Source organism: Ranitomeya imitator, chromosome 1 (genome assembly GCF_032444005.1).
Source record: "Ranitomeya imitator isolate aRanImi1 chromosome 1, aRanImi1.pri, whole genome shotgun sequence".
NCBI lineage: Eukaryota > Metazoa > Chordata > Amphibia > Anura > Dendrobatidae > Ranitomeya > Ranitomeya imitator.
Window position 1 is genome coordinate 630,478,366 of NC_091282.1, and position 17,969 is coordinate 630,496,334.

Sequence of the window (17,969 nt, forward strand, 5' to 3'; positions counted from 1 at the left end):
AGATGGTGAGTGGCAACCGCCTTTAGGCGATTACCTGGGGGAGCTGACCAGTGAAATACCCGATGGTACACACATCACAGAATTTGTATCCGCGGGCCCCAAAACTTACGGCTACAAACTCAACACCGGTAAAACTGTCTTAAAAGTTAAGGGGATAACACTAAATGTTGGTAACTCTCAATCTATTAATTTCAACAGTCTGAAAGATCTAGTTCTGGACTACCCGCGCAATTCTGCCGCAGAAACTCAGAAACGTATTGTCGTACAGCAGGCGTCCACTGTGAGAAATAAAAAGTACTGGGATATTGAAACAAGGCCATTACGCAAAACACAAAAGTGCGTTTATACAAAGCGCCGACTATTAGACGATTTCACAACATTACCTTTTGGGTATTAGTCGAGTATTGTGATGGATACGCGTCTGCAGCACCCTTTCTCTTGCATTCTAGCAGGACCGTCTAATTCTGGAAAGAGCTATTTTGTAAAACAGCTGCTATATAATATTGAAGCTAATTTTTCTCAGAAACCTGATAATATTGTATGGTTTTATTCGTGTTGGCAAAAACTATATGATGAAATCTCTCTCTCTTTTCCCCACGCCAGATTTGTGGAGGGTCTGCCGAATACATTCGTAGATGACGAATTATTCCCACCGGAGAAGGTGAATTTGGCGATTGTTGATGATCTCATGGAGAGTGCTAGTGAGAATTGTGAGATAGCAAAAGCCTTTACCAAGTATGTGCACCACAGAAATCTCAGCATTTTCTACCTGGTGCAAAACATATTTTGTCAGGGCAAGAAAAGCCGTACGATAAATTTAAACACAAAGTACATGGTGCTTTTTAACAACCCCCGAGATAAATTACAAATTTTAACTCTAGCTCGTCAGATGTATCCCGGAAAAACACGTTTTTTCCTAGAAGCTTTTGAGGATGCCACGCGGGAGTCTTACGGGTATTTGCTTGTAGATTTGCGAGCTAATACGCCTGAGGATCTGCATTTAAGGACTGGGTTGTTTCCACCCGCGTTTCCCACTGTCTATGTTCAAAAGAAAAACACTTCTAAAAAGTGAATTTTACCCGGTATCAGACATTCTACGCTGTGTGCGTTGTGCTGTAAAGATGTCTGAGAGGCTCCGGCGTAACTGGGCTCTCTTAAAAACCCTAGTGAAAGCAACCCCCGCTGTCAGAAAGTCTATTTTGCGCGATGCAAGCAATGATTTAATTACAGCCATAGGCGAGATTGCTTTAAATATCTTAAAAGGCAGGATTCCGCTGAAAGAGCGCCAAAAAGGTATATTAAAGAAGTGGCATAAAGCTATAAGAACCATGAGTGACAGATCTCAGCCCATAAAGAAAAAGAAGCGCCTACTAAAACAGGCCGGCGGGTTTATCGGCCCTCTTTTAGCTTTTGCAATTCCAATAATAACAAGCCTGATCGCCGGAAGATAATGGCGCATGCAACGAAAATGTATCTAGTCCCCAAACAGGAGCTAGACAAACTAAGACCCGGTACTACAGATAACATACGCGACAGTGTTATTCGACGCCTTGATGGTGAAATTAGCGACATTTTACAGCGTCGTGACATTCCCGATGATGTGAAAATTAAAATGTATAGCTCTGTGCTACAACGCTACTTGGTACATACGAGGCACAGCTCAAAAGAAGTAACGGCTTTAAATCTCGTTAGCCCTCCTGATCCCGGTCAGCAGCAATTGCCAAATACCGACTCTGATAAAAATCATGAGATCGCTGAAATTGTCGGACATATAAACCAAAGATATAAAAAGAATGCTGAATTTTTACTAAACAGGCTGCTGCAGAATAAAAATGTCACAGCATGGAATAATAATGCTGAATTTATTTTCAAAGGATCCGTAATACCCGGGTCTAACTTACTGGATTTGGTACGTAGTACAACGCAGAGTCATGCTCTGAACAGTAGAAATTTACCGCCGGGTTGGGATTCATTTATGCAGGCTATGGCCGAGCTAAATATGCCGTCTACAGTTGTGGGTAACCCCGCTACTAGGAAGCTTTTAGATGAATTAAAAATTACCAACAGTGAGACACGCTCTGTATCTACACCGCTGAAGTTAGCGGCGGCACCCCGTACAATTCAATCTTTACATTCCCCGTCATTAGGTACCACACGTGGAACTTTGCTACCTAAAAAAAGGTCTCTACCGATGCTACAAACCATGTGGCTCATGATGTAAAGAATGTACTAGATAAATGCTGTACTCGTCTTGTAACGCTATATTAATTATTTTGTGAGAAGTGTAATTGTTCATTGTACTATTTAATGTTTTTACTTTTTATATTCTGTAAGAATTTTTATAGTATTGAAATGTCTTTGAGATGTTGTTTTATTGTGAGAAATAAATCTTTTAAAATTTTTTACAATATCGTGTCTTTGGTTTATATTCGTATAAAACACGCCGCTTCTTACTTGTGTTGTAACATTGGGTCATATTATAGCTTGTGTTGTAACATTGGTGCATATTATATATATATATATATATATATATATATATATATATATATATATATAATAAGTTGTCCAGTAACTTTTCTGTTTGTGTATATAAGGCAGCCACAAGGAGAAAATCTGCTACACTGTGAATAAACACAGCTTACAATTTACTGTTAATGATCCGTCGAAACACAAAAACACAAATAAGTTTTCTAAGGAAGCGAATACAAAAACAAATAGACAGCTACAGGACGCAATAACTTTTCTGTAGGAGAAAATCTGCTACACTGTGAATAAACACAGCTTACAATTTACTGTTAATGTTCAGTAGAATTACAAATAAGTTTTCTAAGGAAGCGAATACAAAAAACAAATAGACAGCTACAGGACACAATAACTTTTCTGTTTGTGTAAATAAACATTTATTGGTAAAGCGATTACAACAGCAATTGACCTAGGCTTTGTAAACCTCTGACCCGCAAATAACCCTACCATTTAGTTAATGTTCTGTAGGAACACAAATAAACAGCTTGGTGTGTTATAAGTTCTGCACTATATGAATACACTGAATAAAACACAGCTTGCAGAATCACACAGCTTACAGAATAAAACTCGAGCTACGTATAAAAACAAAATACGTGAATAATATCAAACTGCAACAAATTAAAGTATATCAAACGATATCAAAAGGGGAAATCAGCCAGCCTCAGGGTCAGCTGGCTGACAGGAGGAGGGGAGGGGTTACACACTTTGATACACTTTGATAGGGGCGGGGCACCTGTCAGATTGAGTTTGACGAAACCTATGGATTATACACTACTGGTACGAAACCACAAAGTCAAAACGGGAGAAAAACAGCGACCAGCGAGCCTGCCTAGGATTCAACCGTTTGGCAGACTCGAGATAAGTCAAGTTCTTATGATCAGTCAAGACCACCACGCGATGCTTAGCTCCTTCAAGCCAATGACGCCACTCCTCGAATGCCCACTTCATGGCTAGCAACTCTCGATTGCCAACATCATAATTTCGCTCAGCAGGCGAAAACTTCCTGGAAAAGAAGGCGCATGGTTTCATCACCTAGCAATCAGAACTTCTCTGCGACAAAACAGCCCCCGCTCCAATCTCAGAAGCATCAACCTCGACCTGGAATGGAAGAGAAACATCTGGTTGGCAGAAGAAAAACGACGCTTCAACTCTTGAAAAGCTTCCACAGCAGCAGAAGACCAATTGACTACATCAGCACCCTTCTTGGTCAAATCGGTCAATGGTTTAGCAATACTAGAAAAATTGCAGATGAAGCGACGATAAAAATTAGCAAAGCCCAGGAACTTTTGCAGACTTTTCAGAGATGTCGGCTGAGTCCAATCATGGATGGCTTGGACCTTAACAGGGTCCATCTCGATAGTAGAAGGGGAAAAAATGAACCCCCAAAATGAAACCTTCTGAACACCAAAGAGACACTTTGATCCCTTCACAAACAAAGAATTAGCACGCAGGACCTGAAACACCGTTCTGACCTGCTTCACATGAGACTCCCAATCATCCGAGAAGACCAAAATATCATCCAAGTATACAATCAGGAATTTATCCAGGTACTCTCGGAAGATGTCATGCATAAAGGACTGAAACACTGAAGGAGCATTGGCAAGTTCGAATGGCATTACTAGGTACTCAAAATGGCCCTCGGGCGTATTAAATGCAGTTTTCCATTCATCGCCTCGCTTAATACGCACAAGATTATACGCACCACGAAGATCTATCTTGGTGAACCAACTAGCCCCCTTAATCCGAGCAAACAAATCAGATAACAGCGGCAAGGGGTACTGAAATTCAACCGTGATCTTATTTAGAAGTCGGTAATCTATACAAGGTCTCAGCGAACCATCCTTCTTGGCCACAAAAAAGAACCCCGCTCCTAATGGCGACGATGACGGGCGAATATGCCCCTTCTCCAAGGACTCCTTCACATAACTCCGCATAGCGGCGTGCTCAGGCACAGATAAATTAAACAGTCGACCTTTTGGGAATTTACTACCAGGAATCAAATCGATAGCACAATCACAATCCCTATGCGGAGGTAGGGTATCGGACTTGGGCTCATCAAATACATCCCGGTAATCAGACAAGAACTCTGGGACCTCAGAAGGGGTGGATGACGAAATAGACAGAAATGGGACATCACCATGTACCCCCTGACAACCCCAGCTGGACACAGACATGGATTTCCAATTTAATACTGGATTATGGACTTGTAGCCATGGCAACCCCAACACGACCACATCATGCAAGTTATGCAACACCAGAAAGCGAATAACCTCCTGATGTGCAGGAGCCATGCACATGGTCAGCTGGGTCCAGTACTGAGGCTTATTCTTGGCCAAAGGCGTAGCATCAATTCCTCTCAATGGAATAGGACACTGCAAGGGCTCCAAGAAAAACCCACAACGCCTGGCATACTCCAAGTCCATCAAATTCAGGGCAGCGCCTGAATCCACAAATGCCATGACAGAATAAGATGACAAAGAGCAAATCAAGGTAACGGACAAAATAAATTTTGACTGTACCGTACCAATGGTGGCAGACCTAGCGAACCGCTTAGTGCGCTTAGGACAATCAGAGATAGCATGAGTGGAATCACCACAGTAGAAACACAGCCCATTCCGACGTCTGTGCTCTTGCCGTTCAAGTCTAGTCAAAGTCCTATCGCACTGCATAGGCTCAGGTCCATGCTCAGATAATACCGCCAAATGGTGCACAGATTTACGCTCACGCAAACGTCGACCGATCTGAATGGCCAAAGACATAGACTCATTCAGACCAGCAGGCATAGGAAATCCAACCATGACATCCTTAAGGGCTTCAGAGAGACCCTTTCTGAAAATAGCTGCGAGCGCACCTTCATTCCATTGAGTGAGTACGGACCACTTTCTAAATTTCTGACAATATACCTCTATCTCATCCTGACCCTGACACAGAGCCAGCAAATTTTTCTCTGCCTGATCCACTGAATTAGGTTCATCGTACAGCAATCCGAGCGCCAGGAAAAATGCATCAATATTACATAATGCAGGATCTCCTGGCGCAAGAGAAAATGCCCAGTCCTGAGGGTCGCCACGTAAAAAAGAAATAATGATCCTAACTTGTTGAACTGGGTCACCAGAGGAGCGAGGTTTCAAAGCCAGAAATAGTTTACAATTATTTTTGAAACTCATAAATTTAGTTCTATCTCCAAAAAACAAATCAGGAATAGGAATTCTTGGATTCTAACATAGAATTCTGAACCACAAAGTCTTGAATATTTTGTACTCTTGCCGTGAGCTGATCCACACATGAAGATAGACCTTTAATGTCCATCGCTACACCTGTGTCCTGAACCACCCAAATGTCTAGGGGAAAAAAAGGCAAAACACAGTGCAGAGAAAAAAAAATGGTCTCAGAACTTCTTTTTTCCCTCTATTGAGAATCATTAGTACTTTGGGCCTCCAGTACTGTTATGATTAGGTAATTCAGTACCACAATGGACATAGAAGTCAGAGCACATACAGTGACCTGACAATAACCCAAAAACATAGAACGAGCTCTGAGACGTGGGAACTCTGCTGACCGCAATCCCTAATCCTCTCCAACCACACTAAAGTCAGCCGTGGATTGCGCCTAACGCTCCCTATGCAACTCGGCACAGCCTGAGAAACTAGCTAGCCTGAAGATAGAAAATAAGCCTACCTTGCCTCAGAGAAATACCCCAAAGGAAAAGGCAGCCCCCCACATATAATGACTGTGAGTTAAGATGAAAAGACAAACGTAGAGATGAAATAGATTTAGCAAAGTGAGGCCCGACTTTCTGAACAGAGCGAGGATAGGAAAGGTAACTTTGCGGTCAACACAAAACCCTACAAACAACCACGCAAAGGGGGCAAAAAGACCCTCCATACCGACTAACGGCACGGAGGTACACCCTCTGCGTCCCAGAGCTTCCAGCAAGCAAGAAAAACCAAATAAGCAAGCTGGACAGAAAAAACAGCAAACAAAAATAACAAAAGCGGAACTTAGCTATGCAGAGCAGCAGGCCACAGGAACGATCCAGGAGGAAGCAAGTCCAATACTAGAACATTGACTGGAGGCCAGGATCAAAGCACTAGGTGGAGTTAAATAGAGCAGCACCTAACGACTTCACCACATTACCTGATGAAGGAAACTCAGAAGCCGCAGTACCACTTTCCTCCACTAACGGAAGCTCATAGAGAGAATCAGCCGAAGTACCACTTGTGACCACAGGAGGGAGCTCTGCCACAGAATTCACAACAGCCATCTCTCTCAAATTGTGGGCCACAGAAAGCCTAGTGTCTGTTTTTTTATTTTGGTTTATAAATTCTCCCTGAAAAAAATAAATAAATAGTGGGAGATTAATATTGGCCTTTGTGCTTCTGTGCCCTTCCTGTCTGTGCCATCTCAACTACCAAACGTCCCTTAAGGTTGTAGCACCCTCGGCCAATGAAGCTAGTCAGCAACGCTACATCCCTTCCGTCACTGTAAGGCCACCATTTTCCGCACCACCTGCAGTATCTGTGCAGGTTTCGTTGCCAGGCCAAAGCAGTCAGGGTCAGGGAATCACCAGTTTCGTAGTTGGAAACACTGCATGTAGGGCACCAGCAAGAATACCGTCTCCAACCGTCTCTCAGTCTGCCATGTCCATCGGCACCCCCGCTAGTTCCACAATCTCCAGCTCTCCAGTCCACCTCACCCTACATGAGACTCTCGTTAGAAAAAGGAAGTACTTAGCCTCGCATCCGCGTACACAGGGTTTGAACGCCCACATAGCTAGACTAATCTCGTTAGAGATGATGCCCTACCGGTTAGTTGAAAGCAAAGCTTTCAAAGCCCTGATGGACTACGCAGTACCACGCTACGAGCTACCCAGTCGACACTTCTTTTTGAGAAAAGCCATCCCAGCCCTGCACCAGCATGTTAAAGAGCGCATCGTCCATGCACTCAGGCAGTCTGTGAGTACAAAGGTGCACCTGACAACAGATGCATGGACCAGTAGGCATGGCCAGGGACGTTACGTGTCCATCACGGCACACTGGGTGAATGTGGTGGATGCAGGGTCCACAGGGGACAGCAATTTTGGGACAGTTCTGCCTAGCCCACGGTCTAGGAAACAGTTGGCTGTAGCCGTTCGCACCCCCTCCTCCTCGTCCTCCTGCAGAAGCGAGAGCTCGTCCACAGACCGCAGTCGCACAACCACTCCATCCGCAGCTGCCACTGTTGCACACCAGGTGTCCCATTATGGGGCAGCTACTGCCAAGCGTCAGCAGGCTGTATTGGCTATGAAGTTTTTTGGCGACAACAGACACACCGCGGAAGTTCTGTCCGAGTTCTTGCAGAAAGAAATGCAGTTGTGGCTGGGCACTGTAGATCTTGAGGCAGGCAAGGTAGCGAGTGATAACGGAAGGAATTTCATGGCTGCCATCTCCCTTTCCCAACTGAAACACATTCCTTGCCTGGCTCACACCTTAAACCTGGTGGTGCAGTGCTTCCTGAAAAGTTATCCGGGGTTATCCGACCTGCTCTTCAAAGTGCGCGGACTTTGCTCGCATATCCGCCGTTCGCCCGTACACTCCAGCCGTATGCAGACCTATCAGCGGTCTTTGAACCTTCCCCAGCATCGCCTAATCATCGAAGTTGCAACAAGGTGGAACTCAACACTGCACATGCTTCAGAGACTGTGCGAACAGAGGCGTGCTGTTATGTTTTTGTGGGAGGATACACATACACGGGCAGGCAGTAGGATGGAAGACATGGAGTTGTCAGGTGTGCAGTGGTCGAAGGTACAAGACATGTGTCAAGTCCTTCAGTGTTTTGAGGAATGCACACGGCTGGTTAGTGCAGACAACGCCATAATAAGCATGAGCATCCCCCTAATGCGTCTGCTGATGCAAAGTTTGACGCACATAAAGGAGCAGGTGTCTGCAGCAGAGGAAGAGAAAAGCCTTGATGACAGTCAGATATTGTCTGGTCAGGGCAGTGTACAGGACGAGGTAGCGGGTGAACAGGAGGAGGAGGAGGACGAGGAGGATAATGGGGATGAGTATTTTTTTAATGAGGAAGCTTCTCCGGGGCCAATAGCAACTGGTGGCGTTGCAAGGCCGGGTTCAGGTTTTTTTAGGGAGACAAGTGACGGAGATTTGCCTGAAACTGCCCCTCAACCCAGCACAACCGCAGATTTAACAACTGGAACTTTGGCCCACATGGCGGATAATGCCTTACGTATCCTGAAAAGGGACCCACGCATTATTAAAATGATGACCGAAGACGATTACTGGTTGTTACTGGTTGGCCTGCCTCCTTGATCCTCGCTATAAAGGAAAATTGCAAAATATTATGCCACATGAGAACCTGGAACAAATATTAGCAACCAAACAATCAACTCTTGTTGACCGTTTGATTCAGGCGTTCCCAGCACACAGCGCCGGTGATCGTTATCACACGAGCTGCAGGGGGCAGCAGGCCAGAGGTGTTAGAGGTGCACAAATCAGAAGTGGCGTTGGACAGAGGGGTTTTCTGACCATGCTGTGGAGTGATTTTGCTATGACCGCAGACAGGACAGGTACTGCAGCATCAATTCAAAGTGACAGGAGACAACATTTGTCCAGTATGGTTACAAACTATTTTTCATCCCTTATCGATGTTCTCCCTCAACCGTCATTCCCATTTGATTACTGGGCATCCAAATTAGACACCTGGCCAGAATTGGCAGAATATGCATTGCAGGAGCTTGCTTGCCCAGCAGCTAGTGTGCTATCAGAAAGAGTATTCAGTGCTGCTTGTTCAATATTAACCAAAAAAAGGACTCGTCTGGCTACCCAAAATGTTGATGATCTAACCTTCATTAAAATGAACCACTACTGGATTTCGAATTCTTTTGCCCCACCTTTCCCGGCTGACACCTAGCTTTCCTATGAAAAGGTTTTGCTTGTGGACTGCTCTGACTGACTTTTCAAATCTCGTAATTTGCAGCAGCTGTTTGTCCAGCATACGACATGTTTACACCTCCCTAAATGGCCAATCTCCCCCCACGGGGCCGTGGTCTCGCCACTTGGCGCAAGCACCCGTGAGAGTGCCGTTTGTCTGAAGAGGTGGGTGTGCACGCTTTTGGTCGACGGCACTGCCACTGGGTCCCTCATAGTACAATAAAGTGTCTCTGGCGGTGGTGGTGCGCACCCAACGTCAGACACACCGTTGTAACATGAGGGACCCTGGGCCTGTACCGCCGGCGACAAGAGAGTTCCCTTCCCCAGCTCAAACAGTGCTCTACCACTTGCAAAATTATCTCTCACAGCTCCACCAATGTTTAGTCTATGCGCTGACATCCTTCAATGCCTGGCACTGACAATACCACTGTGTTGACATGTATGATGCTACTTAAAATAGTCAGGGGCAGTGTCCTATATTTACACCAGTAAATACTTTGCGCCAAATTACTAGGTCTGAAACTCAGCAGAGGAGCCCACCCCTGTACCTAAGTATGCCAACCTTTTGTGTTTTGGTTTTGTTGTATTGCGAGACATTAACATCTATTTGTTTTTTGTGAGTACTAACTGTCAGACACTCATTACAATCGGCCTCCGCTGACAACACCAATGCTGCCTGTGTACCCCTGCAAGACAATTCCAAGTGTCTACAGCCTACTTTTGTTATGTTAGGCCTACTAAGCCTGTCTGCGGTCCCTCCTTCCAATAGTCCTCCACTGACCAGACCACTGCTGCCCGTGTACCCCTGGAACCTATTTTAAAGTGCATACAGCCCACTTTTGTTATGTTAGGCCTACTAAGCCTGTCTGCAGTCCCTCCTTCCAATAGTCCTCCACTGACCAGACCACTGCTGCCCGTGTACCCCTGGAACCTATTTTAAAGTGCCTACAGCCTACTTTTGTTATGTTAGGCCTACTAAGCCTGTCTGCGGTCCATCCTTCCAATAGTCCTCCACTGACCATACCAATGCTGTCCGTGTACCCCTGGAACCTATTTTAAATTGCATAGAGCATCTTTTTTTTAATAGTAGGCGTACTAAGTCTGTCTGCGGTCCATAATTGAAATTGTCCTCCACTGACCAGACCAATGCTGCCTGTGTACCCCTGTAACCTTTTTTAAACTGCATTGAGCCAAATTTTTTGTTTAAGGACTACTACCTGTGTCTGTCTGCACCACTCAATACAGCTGTCCTCCTCTGAAAAAAGCTGAGCGTCAATAGTCTGGTTTTCAGCCTATAGGAATTTGAAAACTGCATTGGGGCTACTACTTCGGTAGGGCCTACTAACGGTGTCTGCCGCTCCAAGGTGTTCTCCAGGTTGCCTCTCCATAGCTTCAATCTTCATGCTCGTGTTAAGTAGTTGTTGAAACAACACTATATTAGGCCTGCAAGTTGGGTCTGGGTCGTAGAGACGGTGTCTGCCGCTCCAAGGTGTTCTCCAGGTTGCCTCTCCATAGCTTCAATCTTCATGCTCGTGTTAAGTAGTTGTTGAAACAACACTACATTAGGCCTACAATTTGGGTCTGGGTCGTAGAGACGGTGTCTGCCGCTTCAAGGTGTTCTCCAGGTTGCCACATAATCGAAGCTGCATAGAGCCTATTTTGTTATTTTACGCCTACTAAGTCTTTCTGCGGTCCCTCCTTCCAATTGTCCTCCACTGAGCACACCAATGCAGACCGTGTACCCATGTAACCTTTTTTAAACTTGCGTCGAGCCAACTTTGTGGTGTAAGGCCTACTTGTAGTGTCTGGCTGCGCCACTCAATACAGCTGTCCTCTTTACAAAAAATTACCTACAATTATCTGGTTTTCAGCCTATCGGAATTTTAAAACTGCAGTGGGCCTACTAGTTGGGTTGGGGCCTTCTATCGGTGTCTGCCGCTCCTTGCTGTTCTCCTCCAGTAAACAAAGCTGTGCCGCCTGTTTACTACTGTTGCCAATTTCGAACTGCATTTAGACTACTTACTGATTTGGGCCTACTCTCTTTGTCAGCCTCTCATTCCAGTTGTCCTCCACTGAACAAAGCAATGCCCCCTGGTTAGTCCTGTTACCAATTTTGAACTGCATTTAGCCCACTTTATTCTTTGGGCCCATATCTGTTTCCCCCTCATCCTGCCCATTGCCCAGCCAGTGATAGATGAGTCTGCTGGTACATTGACCCATAACGCAACATTCCTCGTGCACGCTACACTGCAAGATTGTGACCCTGCTGAAAGTCAGGTTCCCCTTCCCGCATACCATACCACCTTACACGGGGACAAAGAGGAAGGTGCAGATGAAGGTGCAGGTTCCTTCATCAGGTGGGGGGAGGAATACTCGTTGGCGACGTCACTGGCACAGGGCCCCTCATAGTACGCAAAAGTGTCGCTGCCGGTGGGAGGCGCCCCCGCCGTGCAAACACACCGCCGTACTTTGAGGGGCCCTGTGCCAGTGCCAATGCCAACGAGTGGGCCCCCCCTGCTTGCTCAGGATCACAGCACTTGCAAAGTTGAAATACTTACATCTCCCTGCTCCACTGCCGTAACGTGGTCCAGATTTCCTGGGCCCACTAAATACTTGAACCAGCCCTACCCCACACAACTTTAGCCAAATGACCCCCAATTTCCAATGCCTTACTATAATTATAAGGTAAATTAAGATTGACAAGCTTCAGTAACAAGAATGTATGTTTTTGCCATTAAAATGGGCACTGTACATGTTTTCCTGGCCTCCACTCACTGCCGACTATGCTTCCTCATTGACTTGCATTGGGTTTCGTGTTTCGGTCGATCCCCGACTTTTCGCGTTTTGCGAAACCTGACTCGACTCTAAAAAAGTCAAGGTCGCTCAACCCTAGTGGTGAGTACTTTGAACCCCCAAGTGCTTCACAGAAGTTTATAATGCAGAGCCGTGAAAATAATAAATACATTTTCTTTCCTCAAAAATAATTTTTTAGCCCAGAATTTTTTATTTTCCCAAGGGTTACAGGAGAAATTGGACCCCAAAATTTGTTGTCCAGTTTCTCCTGAGTACGCTGATACCCCATGTGTGGGGTAAACCACTGTTTGGGCACACGTCGGGGCTCAGAAGGGAAGTAGTGACTTTTGAAATGCAGACTTTGATGGAATGGTCTGCGGGCGTCATGTTGCGTTTGCAGAGCCCCTGGTGTGCCTAAACAGTAGAAACCCCCTACAAGTGACCCCATTTTGGAAACTAGACCCCCAAGGAACTTATCTAGATATGTGGTGAGCACTTTGAACCCCCAAGTACTTCACAGACGTTTACAACGCAGAGCCGTGAAAATAAAAAATAATTTTTCTTTCCTCAAAAATGTTTTAGGAAGCAATTTTTTATTTTCACAAGGGCAACAAGAGAAATTGGACCCCAGTAATTGTTGTGCAGTTTGTCCTGAGTATGCTGATACCCCATATGTGGGGGTAAACCACTGTTTGGACACACATCGGAGCTCGGAAGTGAGGGAGCACCATTTGACTTTTTGAATACAAAATTGGCTGGAATCAATGGTAGCACCATGTTGCGTTTGGAGACCCCTGATGTGCCTAAACAGTGGAAACCCCTCAATTCTACCTCCAACACTAACCCCCCCACACCCCTAACCCTAATCCCAATTGTAGCCATAACCCTAATCACAACCCTAACCACAACCCTAATTCCAACCCTAACCCTAAGGCTATGTGCCCACGTTGCGGATTCGTGTGAGATTTTTCAGCACCATTTTTGAAAAATCCGCGGGTAAAAGGCACTGCGTTTTACCTGCAGATTTACTGCGGATTTCCAGTGTTTTTTGTGCGGATTTCACCTGCAGATTCCTATTGAGGAACAGGTGTAAAACGCTACAGAATCCGCACAAAGAATTGACATGCTGCGGAAAATACAACGCAGCGTTTCCGCGCGCGTATTTTTCGCACCATGGGCACAGCGGATTTGGTTTTCCATAGGTTTACATGGAACTGTAAACCTGATGGAACACTGCTGCGAATCCGCAGTGGCCAATCTGCTGCGGATCCGCAGCCAAATCCGCACCGTGTGCACATAGCCTGATTCTAAAGGTATGTGCACACGCTGCGGAAAATGCTGCAGATCCGCAGCAGTTTCCCATGAGTTTACAGTTCAATGTAAACCTATGGGAAACAAAAATCGCTGTACACATGCAGCAGAAAAACTGCACGGAAACGCAGCGGTTTACATTCCGCAGCATGTCACTTTCTGCGGATTCCGCAGCGGTTTTACAACTGCTCCAATAGAAAATCGCAGTTGTAAAACCGCAGTGAAATGCACAGAAAAACCGCGGTAAATCCGCCAAAAATCTGCGGATTTTTCCGCAGCGGATTTGATAAATCCGCAGTGCTAAACCGCTGCGGAAAAATCCGCAAAGGACCAGAATACGTGTGCACATACCGAAACCCTAACCCTAACCCTAGTTCTAAAAAAAAAAAAATTCTTTACTTTATTATTGTCCCTACCTATGGGGGTTAGGGTTGAGCGAAATGGGTCGGCCATTTTCAGAAGTCGCTGACTTTTGGCAAAGTCGGGTTTCATGAAACCCGACCCGACCCCTGTGTGGGGTTGGCCATGAAGTCGGCGATCTTCTGAATCTGGTATCGGAATTCCGATCCCGAGTTCCGATATGTTTGCAATATCGGAAATCGGTATCGGAATCCATATTTAAGTGTAAAATAAAGAATTAAAATAAAAAATATTGCTATACTCACCCTCTGACGCGCCCTGGTTCTCACCGGCAGCCTTTCTTCCTTCGAATCAGCGCGTGAAGGGCCTTAGATTACGTCGCGGCTTGTGATTGGTCGCGCGACCGCCCATGTGACCGCTCGCGCGACCAATCACAAGCCGCGACGTCACCGCAAGGTCCTTCAAACGCTGATTCTTAGGAAGGAAGGCTGCCGGAAAGAAGCAGGGCGCATCTGAGGGTGAGTATATACCTAATAGGAATATACTCACCCTCGGACGCGCCCTGCTTCTTTCCTGGGAACCATTTCGAGTTTCGGCCGACCCCGACCCCGACTTTTTTATAGGATCGGACGATTTCACTCGACCCGACTTTTGAAAAAGTCGGGTTTCGTGAAACCCGACCCGATCCTATAAATGTAAAAGTCGCTCAACCCTACTGGGGGTTACAAAGGGGGGGGGGGGTCATTTACTATCACTGTGATAGGTTTTATCACAGTGATCAAAATGCACATTGGAACGAATCTGCCTACCGGCAGATTCGGCGGGCGCACTGCACATGCGCCCACCATTTTGGAAGATGGCGGCGCCCATGGAGAAGACGGACGGATCCCGGGAGGCACGGTAAGTATGATGGGGTGGGGGGGAGCACGGGCCGTGGATCGGAGCATGGGGGGTGGATCGGAGCACGGGGGGTGGATTGGAGCATGGGGGGGTGGATCGGAGCATGCGGGGGTGGATTGGAGCACGGGGGGTGGATTGGAGCACAGGGGGGTGGATTGGAGTGCAGGGGGTTGGATTGGAGCACAGGGGGTGGGATTGGAGCACGGGGGGGCGGACAAGAACACGGGGGGAGCGGACAGGAGGACGGAGGGGAGCGGAGCAGTGTACAGGACTGATCGGAGGACTGGGGGGGGAATCGGTGGCGGTGGGGGGGATATGAAATTCTTCACTGTCTCTTGCTCCATGCATATGTAACACCCCAGGTAACCGGTTGTTACAGTGATGTTGCCTTCCTTTCGGGGAAGCCGATATCATGCTTGGAGGCAGTGAGGATTCTCTTTACCAGGTAAGCACCTACACACAACACAATCTGAATCCAGGCCAGGAGGGGGAGCTCAGGACCCGGATTCAGGGGAACTTGCCTCAGCTATATATATCCTGGTCTAGAGGAGGAGTGAGTTCAGATGGAGAGAGACACTGAGGAGAAAAGAAGTCTGGTAGAGAGTGCAGACAGCGGAGCCGTGCAGCCAGGACTGAGCTGCGGCTCATGGGAAGGAAGAGAACCCAAGAGATTGTTGGATGCAGTGAAGCAATTGAGTGAAGGAGCATAGGAGTGGAAAAGGGCTTAGAGGGGAACTGTGATCGGGCACCCTCAGAGCCGAAGCGCAGAAATCGGGAACCGGGAGCCCAAGGCTTTTGTGGGACTCTAAGACACATAGCAGAACTGGAGGGCATTAGACTGTACGTTACTTGCCCGCACCACACCTGGAGGTGAAGCAGAACCGTAGGAGCCCTTTGTAGTGATAGAGACCCTGTAACGGCTCAAGCTGCCCATCATACAGGTACCTATCCTATGGCAGGAGTGAAAGGACTTTGCCAGCAAGCTTCAGGCAGCCGGGACCTCACATACTAGCGCAGTAGGAAGGCTTACGGACCTCACCTGGAAGTGAGATTACCCTTGCCTCCAAACCTGCCAGACCACATCACCACCTGTGCCTGGTACCTTGGACTGTGGACTACTACCACCAGTAAACCAGGTAAAGACTTTACAACTTGTGTCCTCCACTTATTCATTGGCATACCCCATTCCTGCCATGCACCTTGGGAGCCCTGGGGACCCTGCTTCACCTGTGGGAAGCATCACCATCTAGCCACCATACCATCACTCCAGAGGACCCCTTTAAGCAGCATCGGTCCCTACTGACCGAGAGCCACAGGTGGTGTCACGAAAATAGACTTTAACAATACCCCTTAAAAGAGTGTTCCCTTTCAATTGGGCGCCCAGGGCCACGGACCGGGTCGCAGCCACCGTGACATCCCCTTTAAAAGCGACCGGACCCGGTACCGAGTACCCCATGGCCTTGATGGGCGACTCACATATCTAAATCTAGTCCATGGTAGAGCCTTGCTTGGCTCCATTACAATAAATGACCCATTTGCTTTTCAACAATTTTTTCATATAAATCTAAACATTGTGAGATTTATCTTGAATGCTAATGTCTTTCTGGTCTGAACTTTCCATCAGGCATTGTTGTTTTTCTTTTTTAGATTTGCATGGCATGTCATTTCTATTTTCTAAAAGCAGTGACACGTCAAGAGTGGTTTTGAAGCCCACCATCACAGGACCTATGAGAGATATCACCGCCTGCCTGCAGTCCTTCACGGACAACGTCCAGAGAGACTCTCTCTTTACGCTGGAGGCTAAAAAGTCTAAACCTCAGTTCCATCTTTTTCAAGTCTCAAATTATTACAACATTGCCATAGATGGACATCAGATTTACTATCTGACCAGTAAAGAGAGCATGGAATGGAGGCTCATCTGTGTGTCCTGGGAATCCAGCACAGGGGTCATCCATTTAGTTGTCAATGGGAAACTCTTCCCAAGAAGAGTTTTAAAACCAGGTTTTATCATAGATTCAAATGTTACTATGGTCCTCGGACAGACCCTTGCGGGCCTAATTTTTTCTGAAGGACCCTCTTATGTGGGTGAAATTAGAAACGTCAATGTGTGGGATCGCGCACTTCACCCCAGTGAGATGCAGTCATTGTACTATAATAATTGTTATTACTGTAATGGAAGTGTCATTAGCTGGGAGTCTGTGGACTATGAGATTTATGGAGATGTTATTCTGTATAAACAATCCATAAAACCTTAAAGATGCTTTTTATAGACTAATCTTTGGGAATGACACCTATAACCATAGTCTTCTTGACTCAAATGGTAGAAATGTTTTTTTGTAGGGTAACTTCTGGGAACAACACCTATCAGAGGCTTTTTGATTCAAACTGTAGATATGTGTTTTGTAGGGTAACCTCTGGGAACAACATTGTAGAGATGTGTTTTTTAGGGTAAGCTCTAGGAATGACACTTACCTATAGCCAGAACTTTTCTGGCTCAAACTGTAAAGATGCTTTTTTGTAGGGTAACCTGTGGGAACAACATCTATAGAGTCAGAGTCTCTTCAACTCAAACTGTAAAGATGTTATTTTGATTATGAAGATTTGGCACCCCCATTTATCTAGAGATCAAGGGTTCACTGACCCCCATTAAGGCAAAAAAATGCTTCTTATATTAGACAAAGTGACCTGTATACATATACTACAGAGGCTTTCATGGGGTTAAATGCAAATATGCATGGTCTTCTCTCCATTTGTTTCTTTAGTTGCTGCTGACTGTCATTACTTGCTAGGATCAGAGATCCAAATCCTTCACTACAGGTCCTTCTCAAAAAATTAGCATATAGTGTTAAATTTCATTATTTACCATAATGTAATGATTACAATTAAACTTTCATATATTATAGATTCATTATCCACCAACTGAAATTTGTCAGGTCTTTTATTGTTTTAATACTGATGATTTTGGCATACAACTCCTGATAACCCAAAAAACCTGTCTCAATAAATTAGCATATTTCACCCATCCAATCAAATAAAAGTGTTTTTTAATAACAAACAAAAAAACCAACAAATAAAAATGTTCAGTTATGCACTCAATACTTGGTCGGGAATCCTTTGGCAGAAATGACTGCTTCAATGCGGCGTGGCATGGAGGCA

At 45.9% G+C, this 17,969-nt stretch overlaps 1 protein-coding gene across 1 annotated transcript in view; it reads left to right on the forward strand.

Moving 5' to 3' along the window:
* LOC138637985 (SH2 domain-containing adapter protein D-like) overlaps window positions 1-17,653 on the forward strand; it is a 138,036-nt gene extending 120,383 nt beyond the window's left edge. Inside the window, exon 9 of the mRNA XM_069726921.1 lies at window positions 16,461-17,653. Coding sequence (XP_069583022.1) covers window positions 16,461-17,068 — 608 coding nt within the window. The 3' untranslated portion in view covers window positions 17,069-17,653. The remainder of the gene's footprint in view (window positions 1-16,460) is intronic.
* The last annotated feature ends 316 nt before the right edge of the window (window positions 17,654-17,969 follow it).